Source organism: Drosophila miranda, chromosome 2 (assembly GCF_003369915.1).
Source record: "Drosophila miranda strain MSH22 chromosome 2, D.miranda_PacBio2.1, whole genome shotgun sequence".
NCBI classification, from domain to species: Eukaryota; Metazoa; Arthropoda; class Insecta; order Diptera; family Drosophilidae; genus Drosophila; species Drosophila miranda.
In genome coordinates this window covers 10,163,662-10,190,907 of record NC_046675.1, presented here as the reverse complement: position 1 = coordinate 10,190,907, position 27,246 = coordinate 10,163,662, and the positions used below count along the sequence as shown (strand labels likewise).

The 27,246-nt window shown below is 49.9% G+C and overlaps 8 protein-coding genes across 18 annotated transcripts; 2 read left to right on the top strand and 6 right to left on the bottom strand.

The window, feature by feature from the left end:
* Nucleotides 1–1,371: 1,371 nt before the first annotated feature.
* On the bottom strand, nucleotides 1,372–5,056 carry LOC108155025 (endoplasmic reticulum mannosyl-oligosaccharide 1,2-alpha-mannosidase). The gene is made up of 6 exons (XM_017285580.2): nucleotides 4,672–5,056; nucleotides 4,321–4,608; nucleotides 3,675–4,155; nucleotides 3,276–3,616; nucleotides 3,019–3,206; nucleotides 1,372–2,962 (listed from the first exon to the last, which is right to left on the bottom strand). Exons 1-6 carry the CDS (start codon nucleotides 4,756–4,758, stop codon nucleotides 2,308–2,310), a joined length of 2,040 nt encoding a protein of 679 aa, XP_017141069.1. The 5' UTR covers nucleotides 4,759–5,056; the 3' UTR covers nucleotides 1,372–2,307.
* Nucleotides 5,057–5,909: 853 nt separating this feature from the next.
* Nucleotides 5,910–16,896, bottom strand: LOC108155731 (RUN and FYVE domain-containing protein 2). Of its 8 annotated transcripts, none has more exons than XM_017286740.2 (7): nucleotides 14,522–14,630; nucleotides 13,457–14,336; nucleotides 9,591–10,024; nucleotides 9,281–9,528; nucleotides 8,804–9,221; nucleotides 6,829–6,926; nucleotides 5,910–6,738 (listed from the first exon to the last, which is right to left on the bottom strand). In XM_017286740.2, exons 2-7 carry the CDS (start codon nucleotides 14,301–14,303, stop codon nucleotides 6,111–6,113), a joined length of 2,673 nt encoding a protein of 890 aa, XP_017142229.1. In that variant the 5' UTR covers nucleotides 14,304–14,336; nucleotides 14,522–14,630; the 3' UTR covers nucleotides 5,910–6,110. The 8 variants fall into 8 exon arrangements, with proteins under 8 accessions (XP_017142229.1, XP_017142230.1, XP_017142233.1 ...); XM_017286741.2 differs by having other exon boundaries at nucleotides 13,457–14,333; nucleotides 14,522–14,628; XM_017286744.2 differs by lacking the exons at nucleotides 13,457–14,336; nucleotides 14,522–14,630 and adding an exon at nucleotides 16,370–16,892.
* LOC108155733 lies at nucleotides 10,076–12,870 on the top strand. Of its 2 annotated transcripts, XM_017286748.2 has the most exons (4): nucleotides 10,080–11,883; nucleotides 11,945–12,499; nucleotides 12,564–12,670; nucleotides 12,734–12,870. In XM_017286748.2, the coding sequence occupies exons 1-4, from the start codon at nucleotides 10,206–10,208 to the stop codon at nucleotides 12,803–12,805; spliced, it is 2,412 nt and encodes an 803-aa protein (XP_017142237.1). In that variant the 5' UTR covers nucleotides 10,080–10,205; the 3' UTR covers nucleotides 12,806–12,870. The 2 variants fall into 2 exon arrangements, with proteins under 2 accessions (XP_017142238.1, XP_017142237.1); XM_017286749.2 differs by lacking the exon at nucleotides 12,734–12,870 and having other exon boundaries at nucleotides 10,076–11,883; nucleotides 11,945–12,494; nucleotides 12,564–12,667.
* Nucleotides 15,206–16,305, bottom strand: LOC117187420 (low-density lipoprotein receptor-related protein 6-like). The gene is made up of 2 exons (XM_033390073.1): nucleotides 15,397–16,305; nucleotides 15,206–15,331 (listed from the first exon to the last, which is right to left on the bottom strand). The coding sequence occupies exons 1-2, from the start codon at nucleotides 15,959–15,961 to the stop codon at nucleotides 15,303–15,305; spliced, it is 594 nt and encodes a 197-aa protein (XP_033245964.1). The 5' UTR covers nucleotides 15,962–16,305; the 3' UTR covers nucleotides 15,206–15,302.
* Nucleotides 16,897–16,960: 64 nt separating the features above from the next.
* Nucleotides 16,961–19,253, top strand: LOC108155734 (DNA polymerase alpha subunit B). The gene is made up of 2 exons (XM_017286750.2): nucleotides 16,961–18,925; nucleotides 18,983–19,253. Exon 1 carries the CDS (start codon nucleotides 17,066–17,068, stop codon nucleotides 18,893–18,895), a length of 1,830 nt encoding a protein of 609 aa, XP_017142239.1. The 5' UTR covers nucleotides 16,961–17,065; the 3' UTR covers nucleotides 18,896–18,925; nucleotides 18,983–19,253.
* Nucleotides 18,927–21,693, bottom strand: LOC108155735. Of its 2 annotated transcripts, none has more exons than XM_017286751.2 (5): nucleotides 21,514–21,693; nucleotides 20,679–20,804; nucleotides 20,288–20,604; nucleotides 20,090–20,212; nucleotides 18,927–20,015 (listed from the first exon to the last, which is right to left on the bottom strand). In XM_017286751.2, the coding sequence occupies exons 2-5, from the start codon at nucleotides 20,682–20,684 to the stop codon at nucleotides 19,532–19,534; spliced, it is 930 nt and encodes a 309-aa protein (XP_017142240.1). In that variant the 5' UTR covers nucleotides 20,685–20,804; nucleotides 21,514–21,693; the 3' UTR covers nucleotides 18,927–19,531. The 2 variants fall into 2 exon arrangements, with proteins under 2 accessions (XP_017142240.1, XP_017142241.1); XM_017286752.2 differs by having other exon boundaries at nucleotides 21,652–21,674.
* Nucleotides 21,694–22,421: 728 nt separating this feature from the next.
* On the bottom strand, nucleotides 22,422–23,694 carry LOC108154422 (filamin-B). Its single transcript, XM_017284692.2, has 3 exons — nucleotides 23,277–23,694; nucleotides 22,829–23,200; nucleotides 22,422–22,770 (listed from the first exon to the last, which is right to left on the bottom strand). Exons 1-3 carry the CDS (start codon nucleotides 23,413–23,415, stop codon nucleotides 22,472–22,474), a joined length of 810 nt encoding a protein of 269 aa, XP_017140181.1. The 5' UTR covers nucleotides 23,416–23,694; the 3' UTR covers nucleotides 22,422–22,471.
* Nucleotides 23,695–24,331: 637 nt separating this feature from the next.
* LOC108156650 (tubulin polyglutamylase TTLL13) lies at nucleotides 24,332–27,193 on the bottom strand. Of its 2 annotated transcripts, XR_004472107.1 has the most exons (6): nucleotides 26,358–27,193; nucleotides 26,147–26,300; nucleotides 25,449–26,083; nucleotides 24,882–25,389; nucleotides 24,662–24,827; nucleotides 24,332–24,600 (listed from the first exon to the last, which is right to left on the bottom strand). XR_004472107.1 is itself a non-coding variant. In XM_033390060.1 (5 exons), the coding sequence occupies exons 1-5, from the start codon at nucleotides 27,032–27,034 to the stop codon at nucleotides 24,717–24,719; spliced, it is 2,085 nt and encodes a 694-aa protein (XP_033245951.1). In that variant the 5' UTR covers nucleotides 27,035–27,193; the 3' UTR covers nucleotides 24,617–24,716. The 2 variants fall into 2 exon arrangements, 1 of the variants encoding a protein (XP_033245951.1); XM_033390060.1 differs by lacking the exon at nucleotides 24,332–24,600 and having other exon boundaries at nucleotides 24,617–24,827.
* Nucleotides 27,194–27,246: the final 53 nt, after the last annotated feature.

The following is a 27,246-nucleotide window of genomic DNA, read 5'->3' as shown; positions in this document are numbered from 1 at the left end:
CATCAACCACACCAGAAGATAGATCCTTCCCTTATGTACGAGTATTACTAAAGAGATTGTGTATATAGTTTGAGCAGTTTCAGGAATGGAATATAAGTTGATAGGAATTTTAACAGGACGATAGCAGATAGCAGATACGTAAAGCACTTTACTTTCCATATGGCTGCTTCTGATATTACAAACGAATCAAGAAACAAACCTATGGACGTGTGCTCAATTTGAATGAAATGAAGAGTCAGTCGGGAGAATGATGAGGAGGAGAAGGAGGAGGGATATATTTCGGCAATGCTATGGAAAGATCTTAGGGATTTAAGCACGAGCAAACCGTACAGCAGCTCTGGCAACTACGAAGCAAACCAAAAGCAGTTCAAAAATCACAATTTTAGCCAATTTAGTTTAAACATTTATAAATTATTGAATCTATAATGTAATAATACTATCTTCTACACTTCAATGGAACGGATGGATCGATGAGAGGAACAAACAAAATGGAAATTTAACGAATCGTATCAATTGTATCTTGATCTTGCGACAAATCTGACTTGTGATTTGTGCCACGTTTTAAATATAGATGTCTGATTAGCTTGTAAAACATAAGTAATAACTACGATTAAAAGTCTAAACACAGTAAGACACTACGAAGTTTATCCAAAAACAAAAAAAAAACAAAAACAAAAAAAGCAAAAACGAATTAATGAAAGAGCAAAGCAATTGTAATGTTTCCAAGCAATTACAATACTACTACTTTAATACCACCACCAAAACAAAACAAAACAAAAACAAAAAACACCTACTATGATACGTACTTCCAGACGGACGTAATGGAATGGAATGAAAGGGAATGGAATGGAAGGGAAATGCTTGTATTACGTATAGTCAGTAAGGGAACTTTCAAGAGGTATCATTAATCTAAGATGTGCTTCAATATTCGGGCCTCCATGACCCCCTAACGATCCCATCCCCATCCCCATCCCTTGTGTCCCCTATGTGTTGCTTCAACTAGAAGTTCCCAGCACTTTCTAGTTATTATTCAAAGACAAATAACTTTCGTGTAAAAATGTACATGTAATAGAATAATTTAAGTTTGGAAAAACCTCAAAAACTGAATAAATTTAAATCTATTGCTAGATTATTAATGCGAATTGTTTTAAGTTGTATTTAGAACAAGACTCAAGAGAACTCAGATTACCCCCGATATCCGACACCCGACACCCATCCACAACAGACACCCGTCATAAGAATTGTTCAGCTAAAAATGTGTCTAAATGTAATGTAAAACATAAAGAGAAAACTAAAGATTTTAATAGAAAGAAAAACCAGGCATCATCGGCATAAGGAGAGAGAGTAAAAAAAGAGAAACAAGAAAGTAAAAACAGTTTAATATTTCATAGTTTATTAAGCCCATCCATTCATAGTCGTCATAAACATTAAGTACATAAAGAAAACTAATATATCATCCCTATGCTCTTTGAGTAACGGGGAGATAACAAACATAAAATCTCACTGAAAACGAAACGAAACGCAACAAGTAACAGAGAAATCAGAAAAAACCCAGCTAAAAGTGAAAGGAAAATGCAATCAAAGTTCATGCATTTCATGCGTACTGGGTGACAACGTTCTTAGGAAAATAAAGAAAATTCCATACAATTTTAAAAACTATTTGCATTTTATTCAACACGTATGTATTGTTGGCTCTGCTTATAACTTGGGGACTTGGATTCGAGTTCCTGTCAGATTCAATCCTTGCATTACACACATGCCTCCTTTCCTACATATTCGAACACACAAATCGACTTTGTGCCGCCAGTTGCTAAAATTTCTGCAAACATAAACGTACTACTGCTAGATACATACATAATATTCGACTACAGGGTGGGGGGTATTACAAAAGTAAGACCTGCAGATTGATTCGATTGGTGGTGCTACCAGCGGTAAGATGCTACAACTAATGAGAGAGGGCTCCTGCCCCAACCAGAGATTAGTGGTAGGTGCTTATACGAGAGAAATAAATTATTACGAAATAACAGGTATCGAATTAGAACAAATAATATGATACAGAATCGACTGCTGTAGACTGCTCTGATGATAGTGGTGATAGGTTTTTATATTCGTGTGGGGGCATTACCCTACTCCCTACACAGCCAGGCGGCCAGTTGTGGCTGTCTAGCCATTGCATAGCTTAGCATAGTATTTGGCATTTGCGCTAAAGTACGATACGGTTGTGGCAGCTTAAATGCTGCGCAAATCGGCTCCCATGCACAGCTTGTTGTTGCGCAAACTTCTAGTAGTCTTGTGCTTAGATGCTATTTATGTCTTAGGCGGATAGACTGGCAGTGGATGACCCTCCGAATTGAAGACCCATTGGTCCAGATCGATCTCCTTGCGATTGTCGCTGAACAGCAGATAGAAGTACTTGAGGGTTTCGCTCAGCCAGAAGCTCTCCATCAGATCCCGCATGCGCGTGTTCTGCGTATTCCGAACGTTCCCCAGCGACGTGTAGCCCGCATTCACTTTGGCGTGGGTCTCGAACGCCTGGAAGATGGTCCAGCCCATGTCCTGATATGTGCGATTGCCAGTGATCGCGTAGAAGTAATACAGACTCTCGATGAACTCGGGCCTCAGCAAATTATGCGCGTCGTTTGGCTTCACATAAATGTCGTGCTCCTCCTTGTCCGTCAGTGCAAAGTACGATATCTCGGCCGCCAAATGGGTGGGGTGCTGCATGTACGTCTGATAGCATGTGTCCAGCAAATCTCTGGCGAGTATCAGGTGAGAGTCGGGCATGCCGTTCTGGTGGCCCAGGATCAAGGTGCCCGGCAAGTAGCACGTCAGATGGTCCATTTTGGGCTTGAAGTCCTTGCCGTTGATCAGCTCCCCAATGTACACCCAGTGCTCACGTGGGGTGCGGCGCATCAGCTTCGTGAGCACCCCATCAATGGCCTGCATATAATCCAGAATGAGACTGCAACGAATCGAGTGTGATAGGTCTATAAACTCCTTCTCCTCTGTTCTACTCACTTGTCGTTATCATTGCGGCCTGTCTGAATCCACTGCTTGAGCAGATACTCGTAGTAGGAGTCGCCACGGGCTCCCAGCGAAATGGTGGCATAGTTGCGGAAGGTGCCCGTGTTGGCGTTGATGAATATGGGCACCAGTCCATCGGTCTTGTCAAGCTCGTGGACCTTCTCATTTACCTTATTTACGACCTGAAATGTGCATGTGCCTGATAAGCTTTTGTGCTTGGAAGAAGAACAGATGCTGGTGTTTTGACTTACGTTCTCATAAATGGAAATATTCGTGGACCTACTCAGGTCACGGAACTCCAGCTGGATGGTGGTTACCTCGCTGGTGGAGCTGTCCGGCGACCATTTCGGCGAGTGGGCGGACAGGTCGCCGAGATTCACATCCGAATAGGGAATGCCCGAGGGCGAGAGGAAGGCCGGCAGCAGGCGATTGCCCAATTCCGCCGACTTGCTGAGGAACATCGTGTCGCCGCTCAAATGGTATGCAGACAGCAGACCGCCCAGCACACGTATTGTCACCTCAAAGAGATTCACATCGCGCTTCGTGCTGAAGCGCAGGGAAAGATCCACCCAGTCACGAGCCTCCTTGAACTCTGCGGGAACCAAACAGCTTAGAACTTAGATCGGATATTTAAATCAGTGGTCACTCACCCTCATCGAGCCCCATTATGTACATGGTGTCCAGAGCGTCGACAATAGTCAGGCCCAGGCCGAACCATTCGTGGGAGAACTGCGAGACGGGCTTCAGGTTGTCGTGACCCCAGGCGTACTTCTGGTAGCCGGCCCAGGAGTGCTTGAAGGCAGCCACTACCGCGGATTGTCGCTCATTTGTGGCGCCATGGAAGTGCTGCCCCTTGGCCAAGAGCGGCTGAATCTTCTTCAGGTGCCGCTTAATGCTGATGCCGCCCAAGTGTAAGGGACTCCGTATGGCTTCGTTGAGCTGTTCGCGTTCGTCCAGCTGCTCAATGGGGAGACGCTCGATGGGCTCCTCCACATTGTTCAGTATATCGATGCTGCCGTCGTTGTCCGCTGTCTTGTCCAGCAGCGCCGGCAGTGCCACAGCTGGTGTATCTGGCACTCGAACCACATTCTCAGCCGAGTTCGCTTCCCCATAGGCAACATTTCCATCAAACTAAAAGCAGTCAATTATCATTATACAATCTCCCAATTCCCCGAATCAAACTTCAGACACCAATAACCAATTCAAGTAATTAAGGAGATGGGGCTATGCTCTTATCATAAAGGGGTTCTGTCGTTCTCTCAATTAGGCACTTATCAGTGAAGAGTAGACAATTACCTTATCATTAGCGGGTTCTAAGTTTGGGTTGGGCAGGCGCCTATCTAATTCGGACGGTGTGGCAGCAGCAGCGATCAGATCCTTATCCTTGTCAGGATGGTGGTGGGGATTCTGCAGTGGGATCTCGCGTCGCAGCTGATAGGAGGAAGCTATGGCCTTCTCCTCGACATCCTTGATGCTCGCGGCAATCAATTGGTCGCCGGTTAAACAGAGCAAGACCGTTACGCAAAAGGCCGTTACGCCGAGTATAATGAGATTGCGTTGACAACGCGGCAGCTGATTCCAAGCCTAGACCGTGCAAAATAAATATGAATATTCATTGTTTGTTTGGGGGCATTTATGGCCTCTTACCCGCCGCAGACTCTTTCGGCCCCGCTCATCCGAGCTGGCTACCGCCCCTGACGAGAGCGTAAGGGTGATGTGTCCGTTCTCTTTCATATCCGTCCGTATTCTGAATGCTCTGTTCCGATCCGGCTTTACTTTGGGTGCTTCGAGTGGGAAAGTTTTGTAAAATTCTGCTGCATTCGGGTACGAATAAAAATCGATGCCAGAGCGGCCGCCGCCAGCAGTGCGGGGGGGAGTTGTGCTAACTAACCAATGGGCTGGTCGCGCTACTTGGCTTTTTCACATCGAAATCGTTTATAGCGCAGCACGTGCATGTGGTAAATCCATATTTTTTAACAGCTAAAATTCTAAAACATTTGTTACCGCAGATTTGTTGATTAACCCACTTAACCCCCCTGTATTTAAATATGTGAAAAGCTTGAGTTAAATGGCTAAAAATAATACTTTTCGTACATTCTTTTAGATCCATCCTATCATATCCTTCCCTTTTTTTAAATTATAACAAAAATTAGTAAGATATCTTTCACCTTAACTGCGCTAAAGCTCTTGAAGTTTTTTAATCATTTTCGTGGAGTGTATTTGAATACCCACTGGTCAACAATGGGTTAATAGTTTGCTGCCCTTGATCGGAAACCATATTCCTCGATTTTAATATTCAGTTTGATATAACTAGCTAGGCAGGACTCTCAGCACTGAAAACAAAATTGTATTTGATCGATTAACTAATTATCTACATATATGACTGCCTTATTTTAAGTAGTAATTTTTGCTTGATTTTGTGTAAAATAAATTTTAAACAAAAAAGGTCAAAGCACAAATTGCAAGTGTGTACGGAATTGTTTCCGGTTAATTGGTTTCAGCTATGAGTATGGACATCTGTATACCCTATTTCCTTTAATTAATGTTAATCTTCCATTTTCAAAGCTGTTTTGAAACAAAATTGAAAATGTTTTGTTCAAAGATTGCCATATATAGACCTATTCAATTATTTGATTAGATTCCTTTATATATATCTCGATCACGAGATTATAGGTTGATGTAATTGATTCCATTATATACCAATAAACCGTAAATATACCTTCAATATCTACGTCAAAATGTACAGAAAATCATATAATGTACCGTAAATGTACCGAGCGGACTATCATTGGCCAGGGCTGCAGTGTTGGGTACACTTGTCGACAGCTGTATATCGATGTACCATGAGCAAACGGAAATTCAACCTGCGAAAAGATTCTCAGAAATATATTTTGAGACATTTATTCAACAATTCACACAAATGGCGGCATTGTTTTACATAATTGGATTACAAAATTCAATGTATAACGTCAGTGTGTTGCCAGCTAGGAATGCTTCGCACAGGCAATTTCTTTTCGACTACATACAAATACAAATTACAATAATTCTTAGATATCTATAGATATATGTATATGTGAATATTTGCATCATTTTGCTGCATAGCAGGCATTGCACACTCGCACCGGTTTGCCCGGCTGCCCCTGGGCATTGAGCAGTGGCAGCGTGTGCTCGGAGCAGGTCCTGCAGAAGATCTCCCCACAGCTGCGGCAGTGGTGCTTGCGCCGCGTTAGATTGAACTCTCGCTCGCAGCCTGTGCAGTGGGAGGCAATTGAGTCGGGCGCCCAGATGCCGGGACTGCCAAGGCTCTCCGGCATCGTTTGCAGCGACTGCGAGGATCCCGACATCAGCTGGCGTTGTCGTTTCTCGTTGTCCTGCATCTCCGACACCTTCAACTTGCTCTCACTCAACTGGATGCCCAGCTCCTCCAGCGTGGTCTGCGCCTCGGCCCACTGGGCCCGCGCCTTTTCCAAATCCAACCTCAGCTTCTCATTCCTGTCCTTCTCCTCGGCCAGCTCCTTGAGGCAGCCCTGAAGCGTGGCTATCTTCTCCTTCAGCTTGATCTCCTTCTCCTGCAGCGAAATTCGCCACTCGCGCTCAATACGCGACTCGGCTTCGGCCCGGGCCGCCCGCTCTTCGCTGGCCGTGACCTGGGTGGTTAGCGTTTGTGACGTGGTCTTCAGTATCTCGCCCAAGTTGCTCTTGTCATGGGTCCACCTGTTGAAGGGAAAGCAAACATCGATGATGGGAACCATCTACGAGAGAACCAGAGAGAACGCCCCCACCCCCACCCGTAAGAGATCTTACTTCTTCTCCAGCTGCTCAATCGTGCTGGCCATGTCCTCCTTTTGGTCCTCTAGCTTGTCCATCAGCTCCGTTTTATGCGTTAGCGAGGCCTTGCAGTCCTGCCAACGGAAAGAGAGAGAGAGAGAGAGAAGCGTTTGTACCATCGTGGGACCATCTCAGAGGAAGTATTTTGGTGGCAAATGAAAGACTGACTGACTGTCGGTTAAGGTTTATTTCTTGGGGTTTCTCTTTGGGTTTAGTAGAAGTAGAAGTACATTACGAGTAGAATATATATGCAGTATATGCAGGATGCTTTCAAGGCCTACGATTATAGTTACATTTATTTATAATTACAATACTTGTGTGTATTCTTCGACTAGGTTTAGGATTAGGATTAAATATAGTACATTCAGTATTACAATATAAGCGATAAGCGCAGCTGTTGGGCAGGGCATACATATATCAATACGAGTATGTCCATGCATACCACCCAGAGAAAAAAGTAGACCTGACATTCTAATATTTGAACATAGATTTCAAAAGTTTTTTCACTTACATTTTGCCATAAATATGAAATTATTTTATTTAAGTGTATTTCATATTTAAAATAAATACATGTCAAAGTTAAATTAAACATTTTCATATTTAGGTTAAATATATTTTGAAGTGTTTTATATTTAGATTAAATGTGAGCCGTATTTAAAACATGTCTGTTTAAATCAAAGTGAGTACGATTTGATTTCTCTATTTTTGTGGGTGTAATTTTCTCTGAGTGTATGTATATACGTGCTTACAGTTCTCATCTGAATCTGAAACTGAAGCTTCTTTTACATATATACATAAATACGTTCTGTTCTTCATATATCATCATACATCATTTATGATTGTTCCATCTCTCAGGGGTTCCTTTGGGGCTCAGGGGGAGTGGGCAGATAATTAAGCTATCAGGTTGCATATTATTAGTCAAACCTTTAACAAAGTCTACATATACTCTGTCTAGGCTTCCTATACACTATCATGGGCCTAGGGACCCGTACATGGACATGGACTTTGAGTGCACGCCAAGGCCTTGGATACATAAATATAGTATGGGAGTAGTAAGGAGGCAACAACTATGCGCAGTATATCTCGCAATACATAGATTAATGGGGTTCTGTTCTTCTTTATCTACAATTAATACGCGTCTAAGAGTCGCCCGCTGCGGCGGTTTCCACAATCCCGGACAATGTGTAGTCGCTGCGTGATCCATCGCCGCCAAAGTGTTGGGTTATATCTGCTGCCGCCTCGGCCAGCTCATCGTTGAGCGACTTGGCGGTTGTGGGCGTCTTTGGGTCATTCCTTTGGGCTTCCTGTGGCTCCAGGGGCTCTAGGGTCTCCAGGGGCTGGGGTCCAGCAGCAGCTGCAGCACTCGATGGGGACTTGCGATACTTGTTGGGATCGAACGGCGGAAAGGCATCCATCTTGAGGTGCATCCGCTTCATGGGTGGCCCGGCGTCGTGTTTGTGCTTCTTGGTGAGGGCCTCGAACTTCTCCAGATTCTGCTGGCGTCTGGTGCTGGGCGAACGGTCCCCGGCATTGGCTCCTCCTCCGAATACGCTTCCTCCTCCTCCTCCTGCTCCGTGCTGATCGTTCAGCTTCGACTCGTACTTCTTTTCTAACGATTGTAAAATGTTACCAATTTGTGAGGCTTTCGTTTGCAAGCGCGAGACCATCTCGCCCTTCTGTGTGAGTTCATCTTCACATTCCTGGTTAAATTGGTGGCAAAACGAGGGAGGAGTACATTTGACTTTGGATTTCTTTTCAGAATTGATAAGCTTAAACCGATTCGATTGCAGGGATATGCTTGACTAAATCATAAATCAACTGAAACCAAAGAGAACCAAACAGAGAAAAACCAAAACTCTAGCGACCAGATGATGGGAGGATGAATGTGGAAAGATGAGTGTTGTGTGGTGTGGTGTGGTGTGTCTCGGTTCTGTCTCGTGTAAATACTCACCTGTAGCTTGCGATACATCTCCAGGTTGATCTGCTTGATGTCGTCCAGCTGGCGGCGCAGCGAGACTATCGTGTCCTGCTTCTCGTGTATGTCCTTCTCCAGCAGCTTCATTGCCATGTCCGACTCTGCCTTCAGAGACACCTGTAGCTTCAGCTCCTTCTCCAGCTCGCCGTTCTTGCGCCGCTCCTCAGACAGATCCGTGCTTACCCCTTCGGTCTTTTCCTTTTCGGAGCCACTGCCAGAGCTGTTGTCCGAGTCCTTCTGCTGCTGCTGCTGCGTTTGGCTGGACTGGCGCATGGCCTGGTTCTCGGCCTGCAGGGCCAGCAGACTGTTGCGTGCAATGGCCAGATCCTCCTTCATCAAAGCATTGGTGGTGGTCAGCGACTCGACCTTGGCCTGCAGATTGCCAACGGTGGCACTAAAAGAGGGGGAAGTTGAGAGGGGGGGGGCTAAGGTTTGCGACTGCTGGGAACCCACTTTAGATGACGATTCAGCTCCTCGATGTAGTTCTTCTGGTCGAGCACGGCTATCATGTTGCCCTGCCCGGTGGCATCCAGCAGCGCAGGCGGGGCACTGTCGTCGGGGACATCGGGACTGCGCGAACTGGAGCGCAGGTACAGGGAGAAGTCGATGACGCCCTGCTGCGAGTCCAGGTCCTCCTCCTTCACGCACAGATTGCAGTCGATCACATTGAGTCCCACCAGAATGCCCATTATCACAACGATCTGACAGAGGAGAGGATAAGATTATCCTGGACAGGACTACGGATCTAGAGTGTGGATTTCACCTCGTCGCTCATCATCAGGGCATGCGGCTCGTAGTAGTCGTAGAGCGAGTCATCGCGGTGCTCGATCAGCGCCTGGAGGTAGTCCGACAGCTTCTTCTGCATGAGGGCGATCCGCAGCCAGGCCCGTGCCCGTCCGATGTGCGTGCGAACGGTGGGCAGGTCCCGTACACTGGCCGTAATGTCCTGCGCCTCGGGGCAGTAGTGCTCGACGCTCTGCAGCAGGTCCCACAGCTCCTTCCTGGGTCCGAGCAGGCCCTTCTTGGGCCGCAGCCCATGGCCCAGCACGTGCTCGATCACGATGAAGAAGTGCTGCAGCGGCAGATGGTCCGAGTCCAGCATCCGACCAAAGCGCAGCGACTGCTCCAGCAGCTCCTTGACGACCAGCTTGCAGATGTTCACCAAGTTACTCCGCTCGATCTCCGCGGTGTCGCGCGCTGCAAGAACAGGCAAAGGCCACAAGGCAAAGTGGATTCTGAGTCGTGGATTCTGAGGTGCAGCGAAGCAACGAGACTACGGATTAAGGATTGAGGACTAGGGCTAATGCTACAGCCAGCTAGTAGGCGTTTCGAAAGGGATTTCTGCGTCAAACTTTGACAACTGGAATGACAACTAGTAATGAACATTCATGTGCTGCTCGCGTTGGTGTTTTTCCTGACGCCGGGAGGTTGTCCCATGTACAGCATCGACCTCTCCACGCTGGAGGTGCCAAATGACTTCCAGGACGAGCTCACGCTCCAGTCCATGCTCAATTCGGAGCTGGAGCAGTCGCGGAACGACCTGAACGGCAACCAAGCGTCGCCGTGGCAGAGATCCGTCCCGGATGACCCTCCAGGCAGGCACAGGGGCAAAAGACCCCGAGTGGCACCCAGGGAGGAACTCCTGCCAGAGGTATCCCACAGGTCCGCCAACAACAAAGCGAAAGAGCTCTTCCTCGGCACCAATCTGTTCGGCAGCAGCACGAGGAAGTGCTTCTCCGCGGAGGAGATCGCGCTGATAGCCGCCCGCAGGGACTTTGAGTCGCTGCTGCCCAAGTCCTTCCCCAGCAGCCTGCTCTGCGACAGCGTCATCCATATGCTGATGAAGTACTTCCACACGGTCAACCGGATCATCAAGAGCAAGGCCAAGGACGAGGCGAGGATGGTGCTGCAGCGGGCCTACTACGATGCGCTGGGGGGATACCTGCGCTACTACCTGGTGCCGGTGGCCCAGATCTCCTTCTACGCCGGCCGCCTCAAGCTGAACACGACGGAGCGGCTGGTGAGCCTCTACCAGCAGTGCCGGATCGTGCTGAACACCAACGGCAATGGCTGGCGGACGCCCATGGTGGACGTTTTCAGCCAGCTGAAGAGCGTTCGAATCAGACCCGTGAGGCTGCCCGCTGCCCCGAAGGAGGGGGACGATGACGCGCTCAGCTGTGCGCTGCTCGAGCAGAGCTCCGGCTGCAAGGAGGCGCAGAACGACCAGATGATCGTCCCGCTGCCCCGCCTTGAGGCCGTCGACGGGAACGGGCACCTCACCCTTATCTACCTGCCGCTGAAGCAGCGACGCATCTACAACCTGCGCTGCCCCCAGTCGGCCTTCGTGCTGGTGAAGTTCTTCCAGACGGTGACCCAGTGCTACCGCTTCCAGGGCATGTGCCAGAGGACGTACAACAGGAAGCTGCGCAACTGGATCCGCGAGAGCCTGCAGCTGCACTACAGAGACGAGGTCTTCTATCCCGGACTGGGCGGCGTCCTGCAGGTCTACGAGATGCTCAAGATCGAAGACCAGAGCAAAGCGAAGCAGCCTGTAGGCGAGGGCGAGGGCGAGGAGGAGCAGTGTTTCAGAGGCTATCAGCAAACAACGGATGATGTCACGGACACCGGAAGAGTGGCAGTCGCAGGAGCTGGGGATGGGACAGGAGACAACTGCCTCAAGCAGAGTCGTTCCGCGAACACCAAAAAGCAGGAGGAAGATAAAGCGGAGAAACACTACAACAAGGATGGAGAGGAGTGCCGGGAGTGCGATGATGATCCCTCAGCCGCATTCGTGGCATGGTTGGCTCTGTTTCTGGTCATGTTCTTGCTATTCCTTTTGCTGCTCATTTACTGCTGCATGAAGAAGAGTCGCAAGCCGCAGATCACCCCGAGGCCCAACCGTAGGAGAGTGCCGGCAGAGCAAGAGCCGAAAAGTACGAAAATAGCCATCGACTCGAACCCCTCGATGCCCCGGAGAATGGCCATCCACGGATCCTACTACTCGTCGCCCATTGAGATCAGTCAATCGGAAAAGTCCCCCCAAGGCAATGACAATGGTAAGATCCATAGATGCCAGCCCTATCTATTCTCTTCCTTTGTTTTCTCTTCTTTTGGCAGACTTCCGAAGGTTCCTCGATGAGTCACACACCTCCACCTCCTCGCTGGCCTGCCAATTCAACAGAAAGTGCCTGCCCGTGAAGTTCTCCCGCAGCTCCCCGGACCAGTACTACCCCAAGAAGAAGCGCCAGCCCACCACCAAGTTGTTCAAGCAAAAGGTCACTCAAGCGTTCCATCCCCTAGACACTGACGACTCCGAGCTGCAATCGGATGCAGCTACCCCAGGTCCCTCGCCCAGAAGAAAACCTCCTTCGCCTGCCGGCAAGGAGGAGGCACTGGATCAGGGAAGATACACAATGCCCACACTGGAGTCGTATCGAACCAATACCACAGAAACTGAGCGCACGGACAGGGCCCCGGAGAAGCAGAAGGTGGCCAGGCGGTGTGACAAGGAGCGATGTGAGGGCTTCAAGCAGACCGAAAAACATGAGAAGGAACCCGAGAAGCAAAAGCCGTCCAAGCGGTGTAGGGAAGACCGGTGTGAGAAGGAGCCAAAGGAGACCAAACGAAAGGAGAAACCTCCGGAGAAGAGCAAAAGAAAAGAAAAAAAGTTGGGTGAGATTTCCCCTATTTACGGAATACCAATTCCCACCGCATTACCCCCTGTTATCCCCCACAGAGACCGACACGGGCCAGGATGAGCGACGAAAGCCCAGCAAGAAGTCCGATCCGAAAGCAGAGCCCACGGAGACACGGCTATCAGGAGGAGGCTGTAATGTGAGGGGTGTAAGCGAATTGTCAGACTGAGATCGTGTGAGGATACATCAAATTAATTGAAAAACCCCACAGCCACCGAAGGACTCGCCAGGATGGGAGACGATTTTTGAGGATTCAAGCATCGTAGAAGGAGGTTCCATCTGATTGTCAAATTAAAATTTTTTGATTTTCGTTTCTGTTTTATGAATTAAATTGAGTTGAGTTAACTATTCCGTTGTGTGGGCCACCATTCGGCGCAAAGCGTAGAAGTTTCCCTTAAGCGAACGGATACATTCGTTTCGAATGACACTGAAACGGAACGGTAGTGATGCTTGGACGTGGTAGAAAAGGGTAAAGAACGATCCTAGCTATCTATCTATTCGTTTGTCGTTCGTCTAGTCTCCTGCAATATAATTCCCCATTAAACTATGTTGAGTGCAAGCAAAGGAAAGAAGGTGCAACATACTCGTAAGTGCAGAGTAACATGCCAAAATGAATATATCAATCAAGAGCCAGAATCAGAATCAGAACCAGAACCAGATAGATGGCTGATATCTGAGACAACAAAAAAATGAGAAGAGAAAGCAACAAGCTACAAAGAATAAGGTTTAAGGTAAGGTATAAACTGGCAAGCAGAAGATACAACAGAAGAAGCAACAGAAAGAAGCAACCTACAGAGATGCGACCACTCTGCGAAGAGGCCCACATTTTTGTGCTGCGACTGCGTCTGGGAGTGCGACTGGGAGGCATTGAGTGCATTGGAGCCGACCATGTCGCACAGACGACGACCGATTAGATTTTCAAGTGCCATAATACCATTATCCTCGAGAGCCGCGGCAGCACTTCCGGCCGCTGACAATCCGGAGAAGCGTTTGCTGTTCCGCTTCCCAAACTGGGAGCCACTGCCACTGGCATGTGTCCCAGCAGTACCGTGGCCGGAGCTGGAGTTTCCAGTGTGTGGCTGGTTGACGCCGACGCCTCCGCCTGCCTGCTGACTGCCGGCCACATCGATATCCTGCAGCTCCTTCAGGCACAGCCACTCGCCGTCCACGGACACACGAAAGTTGCACAGGTAAATGGTGTCCTGCACGCCGTTGGCCAGCTCCTCGTTAGTGTGGTTGGCATGCGAGGCCTTGGGCAGGGCGATTGTCGTGCTGCTGCTGCTGCTGTTGTTGCTCGGCTGAAGGGGTACAGCCTGTGCCGGCGGCTGCGGTTGCGGCTGCGGCTGTTGCTGCTGTGGTTGTGCCTCTTTCTGTGGCGCCTTCGACGACGACGACTGGGGCTGCATTTGTGGGGGTGGATTCTGACCCTTTTGTGTTTTTGCAATTGGCTGTGCGGTTGTTGCCGCCCTTGCTGTGGCACTTGCTGCCCCTGATGACGACTTGGCGGACTTGCCAACTTCGTGTTGTTTTTGTTGCTGTTGCTGCATACTCTGTGACGTTTTCTTGGCTCCTCCGCCCAGTCCCAGTCCCACCGATGACGTAGTTGTCGTTGGCGTTTTAACGACACTCCTCAAGGGCTTGGCGGATGTGCTGCTGGCACTCGACATGGCTGCCGTCGAGGATGCCTTGAGACGACTTCCACTGGTCGCACTGGTGGCCACATTATTATTGTTGTTCTGGGACAATTTTGTCCTTTTCGTATCCTCGACGAGTCCGCGCATTTTTTTTTTATTCAGGCTTCGATTTAGGGCCTGCTGCATGTGTTCGTTCGCGTGGGTGTGAGTGTGTAGCCATAAAAATACATATACATATCGACATTAGGAGAAGTTGCAACATCTCAAAGCTGCCAAACACATTTCCCCCCCGCACAGCACAGCCAGGCACTCTTTTCTTCCTGCTGCTGCTGCTTTCGGGTGGAAACGCTTGCAATTGTTGTTACCTTTTGTGTGATGTGTCTTTGCGGTGGAAACCACTTCAAATGGCTTCTTTTATTAAATTAAACTCTGAACAATTGCAATTTTACGCCGTCACTTTAGATATACCGTTATGACAAAAGTGACGATAAAATATACCGTCCTACCCTCAGGAATATACCGAAAGATACCGTCTCATTTTAAAAATATACTGTTAATATACTGACGAGTTCAAGTTCTATTATACATAATATTCTGTCGAATATTAGCTAATTTTATCCACATAATTTTATCCAATTAATGATTATATTTTGCCGTTTCAGACGAACAGCTGTTCCACCCCCACCCCCAGTCCGGCGTCTGTTCTTCTTCTTCCTTTTGCTCTGATTTTGCTCTGATTTTTCTATGATTTTGCTGTGAATTCGTCTTCTTCTTCTTTTTGTCAACCGGCTAGAACCGGGAGACTGTTAACACTCTGTTAATAAGCTTTTGTGCTCTGTTAGAAATAGCGAGCTTTTTCGTGCAGGCTATTCCTGTATCTGCAGCAGCTGTTGTGTGCAGTTCACACTCTTTTAGTTATATATTCACTTGCTTATGAAATTTACTGGCCTTTTTAAATCGTATACAAGGCACAGGTCGTGCCCCGTCTGCGGGCTGGGCCAGGCACAGGTGGGAGCAGCTCCCGTTGTTGATCTTGCACGTATTAGCCCCACCTGTCGCTTGTCGTTGCACACAAGCAGCGAAGTGATGTAAGTCATGCCCGAGTGGACGAGGCTGCGGTTCTCGCCCGTCGTCTTGTGCACCCGCTCAATGTCGCCGGTGTTCCAGTCGTAGTCCTGAAACAGGGAAACAGCGTACGGCTCATCGGTGTCGCTGCAAACCAGTATCGGGTGCTTCTTACCCCAGTCGGCGCTCTCTATCTTCGTTGGCCGCGACTGGGTGGCCCAGTAGAGGCGACTCCTCTCCTGGTCGAATGTGAGCCCGGCCGCATAGTTGGCTCCCGCCACGATGGTTTGCAGCTCGGATCCGTCCATCGTGGCACGCCGTATGGAGTCCGAAGGCGACTCTGTCCAGTACATGTAGCCGCGGCGCGGCTCGAGGACCAGGGACCGGGGCTCCTCCACCTCCTTCCACAAGAGCACGCGCCGACTGCTGCCATCCAGGCGGGCGACCTCGATGAGACGAACCTCCGCATCGGACCATCGGATGCCGTCCGGCCCAATCAGACCCGAGTCCACGATCTGCTGCACATAGGAGCCATTGAGAAAGGCCCGGAAGATGCACTTGGTCTTCTGGTCAGTCCAGTAGATGCGCCTCTCCGCCACCGACACGTCCAGGGCGTGCGCATCGCCCACATCCTTGAAGGGTATCGCTCGTCGTCGTGGTTCCGTTCCCGTCGCTGTTCTCGGTCGAGAGAACAGCAGGAAGGCGGCAGGCACAGGTACAGGCGGTGGAGCAGGCCCCATTACCCACGGCTCCCGCACGTTCTCCACGGTCTTTCCACGCACCAGACGCCAGAATCCTGAAGACGCCTGTGTCCAGATGCCGTTTCAGACGAACAGCTGTTCCACCCCCACCCCCAGTCCGGCGTCTGTTCTTCTTCTTCCTTTTGCTCTGATTTTGCTCTGATTTTTCTATGATTTTGCTGTGAATTCGTCTTCTTCTTCTTTTTGTCAACCGGCTAGAACCGGGAGACTGTTAACACTCTGTTAATAAGCTTTTGTGCTCTGTTAGAAATAGCGAGCTTTTTCGTGCAGGCTATTCCTGTATCTGCAGCAGCTGTTGTGTGCAGTTCACTTGCTTACGAAATTTACTGGCCTTTTTAAATCGTATACAAGTACGAACTAACTTTAGAATCTAAAACTAAAACTTACCACGCTTTGCTCTTTTCGAGATTATTTTGGATGGTGATGGAGAGGCTGCCGCTTCAGTAGTATTGGCGGCAGGAGCAGTGGCTGGTGGAGTAGTTGGTGCTGTAGTCTCCCCAGAATAGGGAGTCGTGCCATCAATCACTTCAGAGGCAGCCGCCGCTGCCGCAGCGTTCGTAAACTGAGTCGAGATGTGGCTGAAGATCTGCGAGGAAATACTCTCCGTTCGTCGAAAGGTGTTGCGCAGGCGATCAAATGAAGAGCTGGGCGCAGGCGCTGTTGCGGCTCCCGTTGGGGGCGGTGGCGTTGTTGGCGACGCAGTTGGCGAGGAGTCGTAGCTTCTATCATGGCGAACAACCAGCAAATCGTCCGTGCTCATTTCACCCTCTTACACATACACTGCACTGCACCACTTTAAAACGCACTTTTTTACATTAATTAACTAACCGAAGGATCAGCAATACTTTTTTTAAATGCACTTAGTTGCACGGGATAAACAACAAAACAATTAAAAAATGTAAACAGCTGTTCACGTGGTGATGGTAATTTTTCGATAGAAGTATTAAACTAACCATGGATGCATACAAAACCATTTAGAGCTATCGAATGAAGCGGCAATAGCAATCTATCGGTTTTTTTTGCCGCCAAAAGTATATTTCTACAAGAAAAATTCTATAAAACAACACGCGAAACAAAATAAAAATGGACACGGAAATAAAGCAGCAATTCGACGAGATAGGCGTGGAGCCCAGCGAAGCTGTGCTGGACAAGTGCATGGAACTGGCCATCACGTACAGCATTGAGGATGCCACTGAGTTCGTGGAGCAGTGGATGGCCTTCAGCTTGTCCCATCTGCACGGGGAGGATCCAACGCCCGAGAATCTGGGCGAGTTCGAGCGCAAGGTACTCCAGCTTAAGAAGGACAAGGTGGGCTTCAAGACATCCACACAGAAAACGTATTCCCCAGCTTCTGTGGTCGCCACGAGCTCTCTCTCCACTTATGGCGTCATCGAGGATGATCCCATGACGTATGACTATGGTATCGAGTCGGTGACAGACTCCTCGATGATGCACACGCCCAAGTCCAAGAAGGATCCGTCACGCTCCTCTGCCCTCAAGGGCGGCGTTCTCTTCAGTCCCGCCAGCTACACACCGCAGTCGGCCAAACGTACCCCAGCGGCAGGAACGGGAACACCATCGACGACAACAGTGGCCAGACGACCAGGAGACATTGTGGACACCTTCGGACACCCCAAACTGCTGGCCGGAACCACGTGGCAAGCCAAGCTGGAGCATTCCCTGCCCGTGTCGCAGAGATTACTGCACCAGGAGGCTCCGCTGACGCTCAGCAACCTGGGCTACATGAACGACCTGCTTAGCGATAAGTGTGATAATCTGTACGACCGGCTGGAGGAGACGGGGCGAGCTCTGGTGGAGAAGAAGCTCGGTGCGGAGGGAGCGGCCGAGTGCAGCTGGTATCCACAGGACGGGCAGACGCTGCAGGCGCTGCACATGCTCTATGCCGTTGGCATGATACATTCCGAGGACGATGGCCCCCTGGACGCCCACTCGGCCTTCCTGGCCGTGACAGATGGAGAGGAAAGCAGCTTTCTGGATTTGAACTTCACGCGTATCAAGTCGGCCAGCATCTTTCCAGGCCAGGTGGTGCTTGCGAAGGGATTCATACCCAAAGGCAACTCCTTTGTGGTGGAGGAGATCCACACCGAGCGGAAGCTGACGCCGCCCTCGCCATTGAAGGTGGACAGAGAGCTGCAGTTCGTGGTGGCCGCCGGTCCCTATACACACAGTACGGACTTGTTCTACGATCCCCTGCACGATCTTCTCAAGTACCTGAAGGACCACAGACCGGATGTCCTCGTTCTGGTGGGTCCCTTTGTGGACGCGGATCACAAACTCGTCGCCGAAATGGCAGAGACCTTCGACTCGTTCTTCGAGAAGATGATTTCGGGCATCATAGACGTGGTTGGAGGTCACACGACAGTCTTGATGATCAGCAGCCAGAAGGATGCTATGTCTCATACGGTCTACCCCACCCCGCCGCCTGCTCTACGCAAGACATACCCTAATCTGCACCTGCTGCCCGACCCCTCGATGGTGGACCTGGACGGGATCACGCTGGGCGTCACCTCCACCGACGTCGTGGACCATTTGCTCAGCCACGAGTTTGCGGCGAATGCCGGCGAGCGGATGCATCGGGCAATCAACCACCTGTTCAATCAGGGCTCCTTCTATCCCATGTACCCGCCGGGGGACGAGGACATGTCCTACGATACGCAGCTGGCACTGAAGTACGCCCAGCTGCGGCAACTGCCCAATGTCCTCCTGCTGCCCGGCGACCAGAGGCACTTCATCCGGCTGGTTAGCGATTGCCTAGTAATCAATCCCGGACGGCTGTCGGACAAGAAGGGCGGCACCTTTGCCCGCTTCTTGGTTGCGCCCACAGCCCCTACGGCCACGGGCAAGGCCGCCAGCTTGTTCAACAGCGTAGCCTGTCAAATCCAACGTATCTGAAGACCCAGGCCCGTACCCGCTGCACAGATCGTTAGTAGTTAAAGCATTTATTAATTTGTAATTTATATATTTATATATGTATAATAGTTTACAGCTAACAGTAGGAAATGATGTCTAAACGTAAAAGTACTCGCTAGGATCTGATCTCGCTATGTACGATTGAGATGGAGTCCCAGTCACAGTCCCAGTCCAAGTCCTGTTCTGGCCTGGCCCTTCCGCACACGAGTCAGTTCCGAACTCAATTCGGTATCGCAATCGCACAGAAAAGTAAACTAAAAACTCCGATTGTATATTTTAACTATACAAAAAATACTGTATGCCATGTTTCGTTCCAAAAAACACATCGCTCCAATATAAACCAGACCATCCAGCCGATCTAGCGGCATGCCGGCGTGGGGGTAGGTAGCCGTTAAGTAACTGCCGTGCCGTGCCGTGCCACCTGCGTGTTAAGTAATCCTCGCCCTGCTCCTCGTGTCTCTTGTACTGTTGCGTACTGCGGTTTCATAGTTGGGTTGGAGTTCCTGGAGCTGCTGCTACGGCCGCCTACGACCGACCGCGTGGGCTAATGGGCGGCCGTCCAACAACTATCTGCACTGACCTTGGCTGCGTTTAGTTGTTGGGCTCCTGCTTGTATTGTTATTGTCGGTTGTTGACCCCCTCTGGATTGTGGACGCCGCCACCGCCGCTGACCATGCTGTGCTCCATATTCTTGACAATGACGTAGTTGGTGATGTGATTGATGGCCTCGTCCTGGAGCCGCTCCGGCCAGCGCTTCATATACGACTTGATGAAGTCGCTGAACGTGTCCACCTTGTCGGGTGTGCTCTTGTGCGTGTCCACGATGTTCTTCACAATGTCCACGAACTTGTCGTAGTCCTCGTGCGATTTTTTGATCTTGTTGTAGTTGGCCACACCGCCGTTGGTGTTGCCCCCACCGCTGGCCCCACTGCCGCCCGCAGCATTCATCTGCTGCTCCATGTTGTTGTCCGCGAGGCGAGCGGATGCAGCGGCAGCCACCGCCGCCACGGCCGCCGAGGAGGTCATGAAGTTGTCCACGCTGCCCGTGTTCGGCGGTGGCTGGGAGTGGTCCATAAAGTGGCGATGCATGCCGTACTCGGTCCTGCAATAGAACAGATAGAGAGATCAGTATAAGCTTCGGAACAGAATAAAGAATAGAGTGTAAGAAGTACTCACTTATAGAACCCCTCCGTGTTGTTGCTATTAAACTCTTGCTGAGACATTGGATTCTTCCAAACTGGTGACTCGGATGTGGATGGTAGGCTACTAGTATTCGAGGCACTAGTCATGCGTTTGTCTCTGTGGAAGATCAGATTCGCATTAGTTTCCATTAGACATTAGATCCCTTCCATGGGATTTGCATTACTTATTTACTTGTAACCCGTGTGAGCTGCCAGGCTCTTGAAAACATCATCCACTTGACTGTAAAACTTCCAGGTGCTGATTATGCCCGTTGTCTCGAAGGTCTTCTGCTCCTGGCGATATCGCTGCGTGAGATTGTTGACTTTGAAGTGCACCTCAAGTGCGGTAACAGGGACGCCCAGGGACGTTAGCTGCTTGGCCATAGCCACATACAGATGGCCATTGCGTTTGATGGTGCGCAGCTCATAGGCGCAGACTTTCCATAGTTTGATTAGCTCTAGTACCCCACTATCCTCCCATTGTCGACGCTTTTTGTTGAATTTTTCATACTGCAAGAGATACAGGTAAAGAGACGGATATCCAGGAGGAGCTTCAGATGGGCAGGAGATAGGAGAGTACTCACAGGCATTTCACATGGGTCTCGCTGCCGACAAATGGGATTGCCCAACAAACTGCGTCTGCCAGCTGGAGCAGGACATGAAGCAGTACTTATCTAGTAGGCTGGCATATTGGACACGCGCATCCACTCCTGCAACAGCAACAACAGAAGTAAATCAATTAACAACGTATTTCACTTTTAATTACACTGATATAATATAATATTTATATAAATGCGGGAAAATCGCATACACCATTTCTAAGGCGAATCTTTAAAGGTTACGGGGGGACGAGAACACCCACGCCTCCATTCCCCCAACTAACGAACGAACGGGACTTGCCTGCGCACTATAATAACGGATTTTTAATTATCATTAAGCCGGCGCACACACAAACACACGGATGAGGCCCTCACACAGGCCCACACACAGCACACAGACATAATACGCAATCCGTAAACAAATGCAAATATAGGGGGAAAAGGCAGACAGAAACTAGCTGTAAATTGTATCCAGCAGATACAAGATATGAAGTTGACGCGACGTTGGCTCAAAGCGTACTGACGCGGTTATTCCAGTATACTGCTATACCAGAGAAGAGATGAAGATGCTACATGCCACACAACTTTGACGCCGACGCCGCGGCCTGCCTTCGCACTTGCTTTTGCTTGGAGCCGCCGCCGCTGCCACTGCCAGCAAAAGTGTAGTTGTAAGTGCGCAAAGCGAGGGAGGGGGGCGATTCGATGGTTACTTTTCTTCAATACACACACGCACAACTTTTCCCTTTGCAGAGATACACACACACACACACAACATCAACTTTTTTTGGTGAGTCGATTACGGCCACAGTGCATTCTTTACTTATTCTCCATGAGTAGCAGATTGCCGGGGGGATGGGGGAGAGACAACACCAACACAACAACAGGCAGGCAGCACAAAACACAACTTGATTATAAGTCAAATAATTAAATTTTAATTATCTTCGAGAGGGAAACACACGAAAAACGACGTATCTGGTAGTACGCGCAGCTCTCGCCACCAACACACCAACAAATAATGATGTTCTCTGCACAAGCGAGACAGCAGCAGCGCAAGCAACATGGTGTGAACGGGCCAGCTATAGTGCATAGGGTTTTTCGTGTCAGTGTGACCAGACAGTGGCAAAACAATACGTTGGGAATTGAAAGGGCCCGAGGGAACTGTTCAGTTTGGAATAGTAGATAATGGTACTACCCCCCCATCCGCTCTGCCATGCTTGATTTATCTGGCTTGATTTTAGGGCCTGGCAAAGCGCAATTTATCTTGTGGCCCCGCAGTCGCTCAGTCGGCAGCTGGCTCCTCTCTCCTCCTTCTCCTCCATCCAAACTCAGCTCTGCTCGTTAAGGCTGGCGGGCTACAAAGCAAACGCATTATCATCATCATCAACTTTGGCTATGTTATGTTCCCCCCGCCCCCCCCCCCCTCTCTCTCTCACCCTCTCTGGCACCATCAGTGATGATGCGCAACTGCTTTTGTTGGAGCATAACACACACACACCAACACATGCATGTATTTGCCGGTCATCATCATTAGGTTGGAGCGACGGCAGCGACAGCGGCAGCAAGCAGCCCCCAAATGCGAACGTCATTAGCGCCGGGCTAAATAACAAAAAATGATAATGTTGCTGCCGTTGCTGCTGCTGCCACAGTGTAATCATCATTAAATTGCACATCGTCCCGCGGAAGGCGGGTGGCAGAGGGTAGGAAGCGGAGAAGCAGAGGCAAGAACAAGGTCACCATCAGATTTTCGTCTATTCACATTTATTCTACTCCTCCAACTCCTATTCGGTGGCCAGGCTGAAGGGCGACCCCGGTATGTGCTGTTCCCCCCACTTGGCCACCAAAATGTAATCCCCAGGATCCGACACGCGGTACGTGACCCGATGTACGTTGCGGCCCAGATGCTTCACCAGCACCTCGTCGCAGGGGCCCCGTGGTCCCAGGATGGCCACGAAGAGCATGTTGCTACCCGCCTGGCTGCAGTCCACGGTGAACTCGTTCCTCTCCAGGCAGCTCATGTGCGAGAGTCCTAGGCCCCGGCTCTGTACCTTGCTGGCATCCGACTGAAAGATAGGCACTCCTGCAGGAGAATATGGAGGGATTACCGTTGTGGAGGATTACACTCGAACGGGACCCACCTGCTGGACTGCTGGATTTTGTTTCCGTGGCCTCGGGAGCTCCCGCTATGGCTACTATGATGAAGGGAGACCGGGGCAGAGTCACGGAGTTGCATTTGACGTGCACCTTGTAGAGTCCTGCACCAGAGGACAGCTGGCAGTCGATCTGGAAGCGCTCCGGGTCCAACTGCTGCTGCTGCACGGTCTCCAGCTGGCCGCTGGGACCCTCCACCCGCACATCAAAGTTCCCTTTAACACCGTTCCGCTTGAGGATGAAGCTGACGGAGCTGTTGATGCGGACAGCTCCGCTGGGAAAGTGCAGCAATTGCACCCTGCCCGCGTCGGTCAGCTCGGGAGCTATGAAGACGCGGGGCGGCTCTGTGGGATACGCATCTGCGGAGCGGATCGGTTGGGGGTGTATATAAATAGACGCTTCGGTTCGATGTTTACTTCCTCATTGTCGACTCACCCGCGTCGGGCGTGCGCTGGTAGCGCCCAAAAATACCCTCCTTCTCCGCACTCGGCCCCTCGATCCCACCACTCCCACTCGGACACAGAGAGGCAGCTGCATTGGTGTTCAAACGCATCTCCTGCGACGCTTTGAACATGCCGCAACGGTCTCTGGGCAAATCTGTTTATTACGGCTTTCTAAATATTTTCCGGATTGTAATTGCCGTGGACTATGGACTGCCCGGTGGCTGCTCCTTGGCGAGACTGAGTTCAGTGCGCTCTCCCTTTCAATGCGAACGCATGGAAGAGTCTCCTCCTCCCCTCAATCGGAATGGAATTGCTCTCAAGATTCTCAATATTCGATGCTCAATCTCAGAAAACTCTCTCTCGTCTCTAATGGATCTTTCGATGGGGCAGCGAACAGAACACGCGCCAAAATGCAAATGTTTATGATGTTTGTTTGCCGGGCAGCCTGCCAAGTCTATAGGAAGTCGGAGAGCCAGCTAATGACGAACTAATGCTGGGCTATGCTACCCATTCCTATTCCCCATATGATATATTGAGAAGAGGCAAAAGAGATGAGATTAATTTGAGAAGAATTACCCCTGAAATAAACCCACAAAATGAGATGCGAGAGAGTTATGCTAAAGAGTTTTTGATACAGAATTTATTCATTCAGAAAACAGCACCGTCTGCATTTCATTCTAGATTTATCCCTCTCCAATATGTTTCTCTTAGTGAAATTATCAGTTATTTTTCCTAATCATAATATAAAACATTTATTGCATTCATCCATCAAATTCTCATCATCTCCTAAGTTTCTGGAGAATCTATTCATTAAGAAATCGTCGAATAACTTATTTCCTTTTAGAACTTCAACCTCTAATAACACTTTGCAACTAACTGTAATCTTTTGAATGTGGATACATTCCACAAGACAAAAATTATGTTGGTTTGTATTCAAATTTCCAATATACCCCGAAATCCATTTTAAAAATACAAAAACCCCGTTTTTTTGACTTTGTGCACTTTTGTATTTTTCATTTGACATTTGCAGCGCCAATATCCAACAAAAATGTATGGGTCGAGAAGAGAATAGCATGACCTTTCATAAGATTTTTTATTCATAGCGATAAAATGCCTATACCTGAGTCCCTCAGTCTCTTAATATCTTGCAGTTTAGTATTTCCTTATAGGAACTGAGTCTCTTAATATCTTGCAGTTTACTATTTCCTTATAAGATAAGTCTGCATTCTTCTATGCTCATTGTTCATCACGGAACCCGTCAGCATCAGAACCAAACAGATTGAGGACACTTCTCTGATCGGTTTAATGGGGCAGCTCTTTAATTTTTTCTTTTAATTAGAAATTAAAATTTAACATATAACAAATTTAACAACATACGTGGAAATGTGGAAGTTCAAATGGGGAGGGAGGACGAAAGGCCATGTGTGGCGTCTCATGTGTGCTGCTTGATGTCAAAGCCGTTCTGTAGATGCTGGTACAGATGCGGAAAAACGACCATGTCCGTGTTGGTCAGGTTGCCCGCCTCGTACAGCGTGGCATAGACCTAAGGAAAGGATCGGAAATATAAGGACAGAGGAAAGTAAAGATGTTTACTTACATTCTCGGTGATCCGCAGCGTCTTGATCGCTTCAGTGCGCATTTGGAGCCAGGTGTGGCGCAGCCGTTCCTCCGCCTCGGAGATGAAGCCCGGCACCCAGTGCTCCTGCAGGCGGTAGAGCTGGACGCGGTTTTTCTCGCGCACAGCTCGCGGCAGGATGACGAGCTGACGCTTGCGCTTGTCGGTCTTGTTGCGTCCATGCAGCATCTGGTCCTGCTTGGCCTTCTTCTCCTCGATCTGGAGGCGCATCTTGCGGGCAAGATCCTCCCGCTTCTTGCTGGCCGCCGTCTCGGCGAAGATGGACACCTGATTGGTCTGGCCATAGAACTGGCTGTAGTACTCGGCCTTGGTGCCGTCGGGCGGAGGCATGATCCTGCGAAAGTTTCCCATGTGACTGTCCTCCCAGGCGACTTGTTGGGCCAGCGGGTCCTGGTCCTCCTCGGGCTCAACCTTTTTCGGGCTGCATTCTGTCTTTGTGGATCCACTGCAGACACGGGGACGCTGCAATCTGTATGGATGGCAGGAGTAATATGATGGAAGGGTCACTGGAACAAATGGATTTCTTACGTCTCGCCCTTGGCCTTGAGGAGGCGCTGCTTGACACGCTTGCGATCCTCGCGCATGATCTGCTTCTTGTCCGCCAGCACAGCGCTGACCAGATTGAGGGTGTCCCGGATGAGAGGACGCTTGACTTCGCGATCCACCTGCTCGTTGGTGTGGAAGCTGGGCGAGTGATTGACCTCCAGGATGTAGGGCTTCAGCTTCCAGTCCACCAGAATGTCGAATCCGAGTATCTCGAAGCAGGCCTGGATCTTGTCGTGGCCCGGGAAGCAGGCGTGGTAGTTGTGCTTTAGCACGGGCCAGGCACTGAGCACCGTCTTGATGATCACATCGTCAACGTTCGTCCAGAACTCCTCCACATCGTAGTTGTGCCTGCGCATCCAGTTGTTGATGGCGCTCAGCTTCCGCTTGCTGCCGCAGTCGTCGTTGTCGCACAGCTCGTAGTGGGAGTTCCTTTTGTTCACCGAATAGTTCGTGAGGTGCATGAACAGGTCGTGGGAGTTGCCCGGCGTGGGCTCCACGTACTTGTTCGTGGCGAACCGGGCCAGGCCCTCGTTGTACACGAAGATACGCAGCGGATCCACCGATGTAATGAGTGTATAGACCCGCAGATCGAACTTGTAGCCATCGATGAGAAGGGGCTGTTGGAATGGTTATGGTATGGGTTAAGCATGCGGCCGATCTAGAGTCGAATGGTTACCCACTCGGTGGACGTAGGTCTGGCAGATGAGCCGCTCGTTGGCCCCGATGGTCTTCAGATCGTTGGTCAGCCAGATGCCGCGTCCCTGGGCTCCCGAGTCCGGCTTTAAAATGAACGTCCGCTTGTGGGTCAGAGCATAGTTCATGGCATCCCCATAGCTGGACAGAATGGGGGACACTTAATGATCGAACGGGGAAGAATATACCTTCACTTACTCCGCTGGCAGCATCCAGGTTTTGGGGAAGATCTTGTAGTCGTGTGGATACACCTTGAACATGCGGTTGAGGTTGCGCGAGAGCAGATCCTTGCGACAAATCTCGATCATGCCGGGAAAGTGGTTGATCTGCTGAAAGCGCTTCATGTTCTTGAAGAGCTCTACGCTGGGGAACGAGTCCGACCAGAGAATGTTCCACAGTTTGGTCTCCTTGACCAGCTTGTATCCGAGGGTCTTGGATATCCTGCCGATCATCGCGTAGCGTGAGTTGGACACGCAAATGGCGCTTTTGGACTCGCTAATGGAGCGGTCATCATCTCGCGAGGATTTGACAGGCACCTGCCTAGCGCAGGCCAGCCGATAGCACTTGTCGTTCAGCTGGATGTAGCTCTGGATCCCAGCCTCCGGCGGAATCTCGTCGCCTACGGGGCTAGAGCAGTGCGTGTCCTTGCCACCTGACAGACGGGAGGCCGCCTTCTTCTTGCCCTTGGTCTTCTTGGAACGACGGCGGGGGGAACTGGACCACTCGAGGTCAGACTCATGGCGGGGACGTTGCTCGCTGAGGGCCATGTCCAGCCGAGCGCTGGTGCGCTGCTCTCGGTCCTTACGAATCTTCTCCTTCGAAAAGCGTCGCAACTCCTGGATGCGTTTGTAAAACTTGGAATTTTTCAAATTCATCTCTCGAATGGCTCGAAACTTCGGTCTGTCCGAACTTGATTAGAATGGAAAATTTCTGGGGCTAAAACTACTAATGTAAAAAGGTAAATGAGGTCTCTGTCGATGATGGACCTGGCCGGAGCTCCTCACAAATAAAAATAAAAACTACTTTGAGTATTTTGTGATGTGTTGCTAAAATTTAAATGGTCGAAGATGTAACCAAAAATGACGCT

Excerpts from the sequence above, each read along its gene's own strand:
- LOC117187420 (XM_033390073.1), bottom strand. The coding sequence starts at position 15,961 with ATGGGGCCTGCTCCACCGCCTGTACCTGTGCCTGCCGCCTTCCTGCTG. Across the intron at positions 15,332-15,396 it reads GATAGAGAGCGCCGACTGGG|GACTACGACTGGAACACCGG; the intron begins GTAAGAAGCACC and ends TCCCTGTTTCAG.
- LOC108156650 (XM_033390060.1), bottom strand. The coding sequence starts at position 27,034 with ATGAATTTGAAAAATTCCAAGTTTTACAAACGCATCCAGGAGTTGCGA. Across the intron at positions 26,301-26,357 it reads ACCTGGATGCTGCCAGCGGA|CTATGGGGATGCCATGAACT; the intron begins GTAAGTGAAGGT and ends CATTCTGTCCAG. Across the intron at positions 26,084-26,146 it reads GCCAGACCTACGTCCACCGA|CCCCTTCTCATCGATGGCTA; the intron begins GTGGGTAACCAT and ends CCATTCCAACAG.
- LOC108155731 (XM_017286740.2), bottom strand. The coding sequence starts at position 14,303 with ATGCGCGGACTCGTCGAGGATACGAAAAGGACAAAATTGTCCCAGAAC. Across the intron at positions 10,025-13,456 it reads CGCGGCTCTCGAGGATAATG|CGCGCGACACCGCGGAGATC; the intron begins GTATTATGGCAC and ends CTGTTCTTGCAG. Across the intron at positions 9,222-9,280 it reads GAGCTGAATCGTCATCTAAA|TGCCACCGTTGGCAATCTGC; the intron begins GTGGGTTCCCAG and ends CCCCTCTTTTAG.
- LOC108155733 (XM_017286748.2), top strand. The coding sequence starts at position 10,206 with ATGAACATTCATGTGCTGCTCGCGTTGGTGTTTTTCCTGACGCCGGGA. Across the intron at positions 12,500-12,563 it reads AAGAAAAGAAAAAAAGTTGG|AGACCGACACGGGCCAGGAT; the intron begins GTGAGATTTCCC and ends TATCCCCCACAG. Across the intron at positions 12,671-12,733 it reads GAGGCTGTAATGTGAGGGGT|CCACCGAAGGACTCGCCAGG; the intron begins GTAAGCGAATTG and ends AAAACCCCACAG.
- LOC108155735 (XM_017286751.2), bottom strand. Across the intron at positions 20,213-20,287 it reads GCAGCTCACACGGGTTACAA|AGACAAACGCATGACTAGTG; the intron begins GTAAATAAGTAA and ends GATCTTCCACAG. Across the intron at positions 20,016-20,089 it reads AACACGGAGGGGTTCTATAA|GACCGAGTACGGCATGCATC; the intron begins GTGAGTACTTCT and ends GTTCTATTGCAG.
- LOC108154422 (XM_017284692.2), bottom strand. The coding sequence starts at position 23,415 with ATGTTCAAAGCGTCGCAGGAGATGCGTTTGAACACCAATGCAGCTGCC. Across the intron at positions 23,201-23,276 it reads CCAGCGCACGCCCGACGCGG|ATGCGTATCCCACAGAGCCG; the intron begins GTGAGTCGACAA and ends TCCGCTCCGCAG. Across the intron at positions 22,771-22,828 it reads AAAATCCAGCAGTCCAGCAG|GAGTGCCTATCTTTCAGTCG; the intron begins GTGGGTCCCGTT and ends ATTCTCCTGCAG.
- LOC108155734 (XM_017286750.2), top strand. The coding sequence starts at position 17,066 with ATGGACACGGAAATAAAGCAGCAATTCGACGAGATAGGCGTGGAGCCC.
- LOC108155025 (XM_017285580.2), bottom strand. The coding sequence starts at position 4,758 with ATGAAAGAGAACGGACACATCACCCTTACGCTCTCGTCAGGGGCGGTA. Across the intron at positions 3,617-3,674 it reads CATAATGGGGCTCGATGAGG|AGTTCAAGGAGGCTCGTGAC; the intron begins GTGAGTGACCAC and ends TGGTTCCCGCAG. Across the intron at positions 3,207-3,275 it reads ATATTTCCATTTATGAGAAC|GTCGTAAATAAGGTAAATGA; the intron begins GTAAGTCAAAAC and ends TGCACATTTCAG.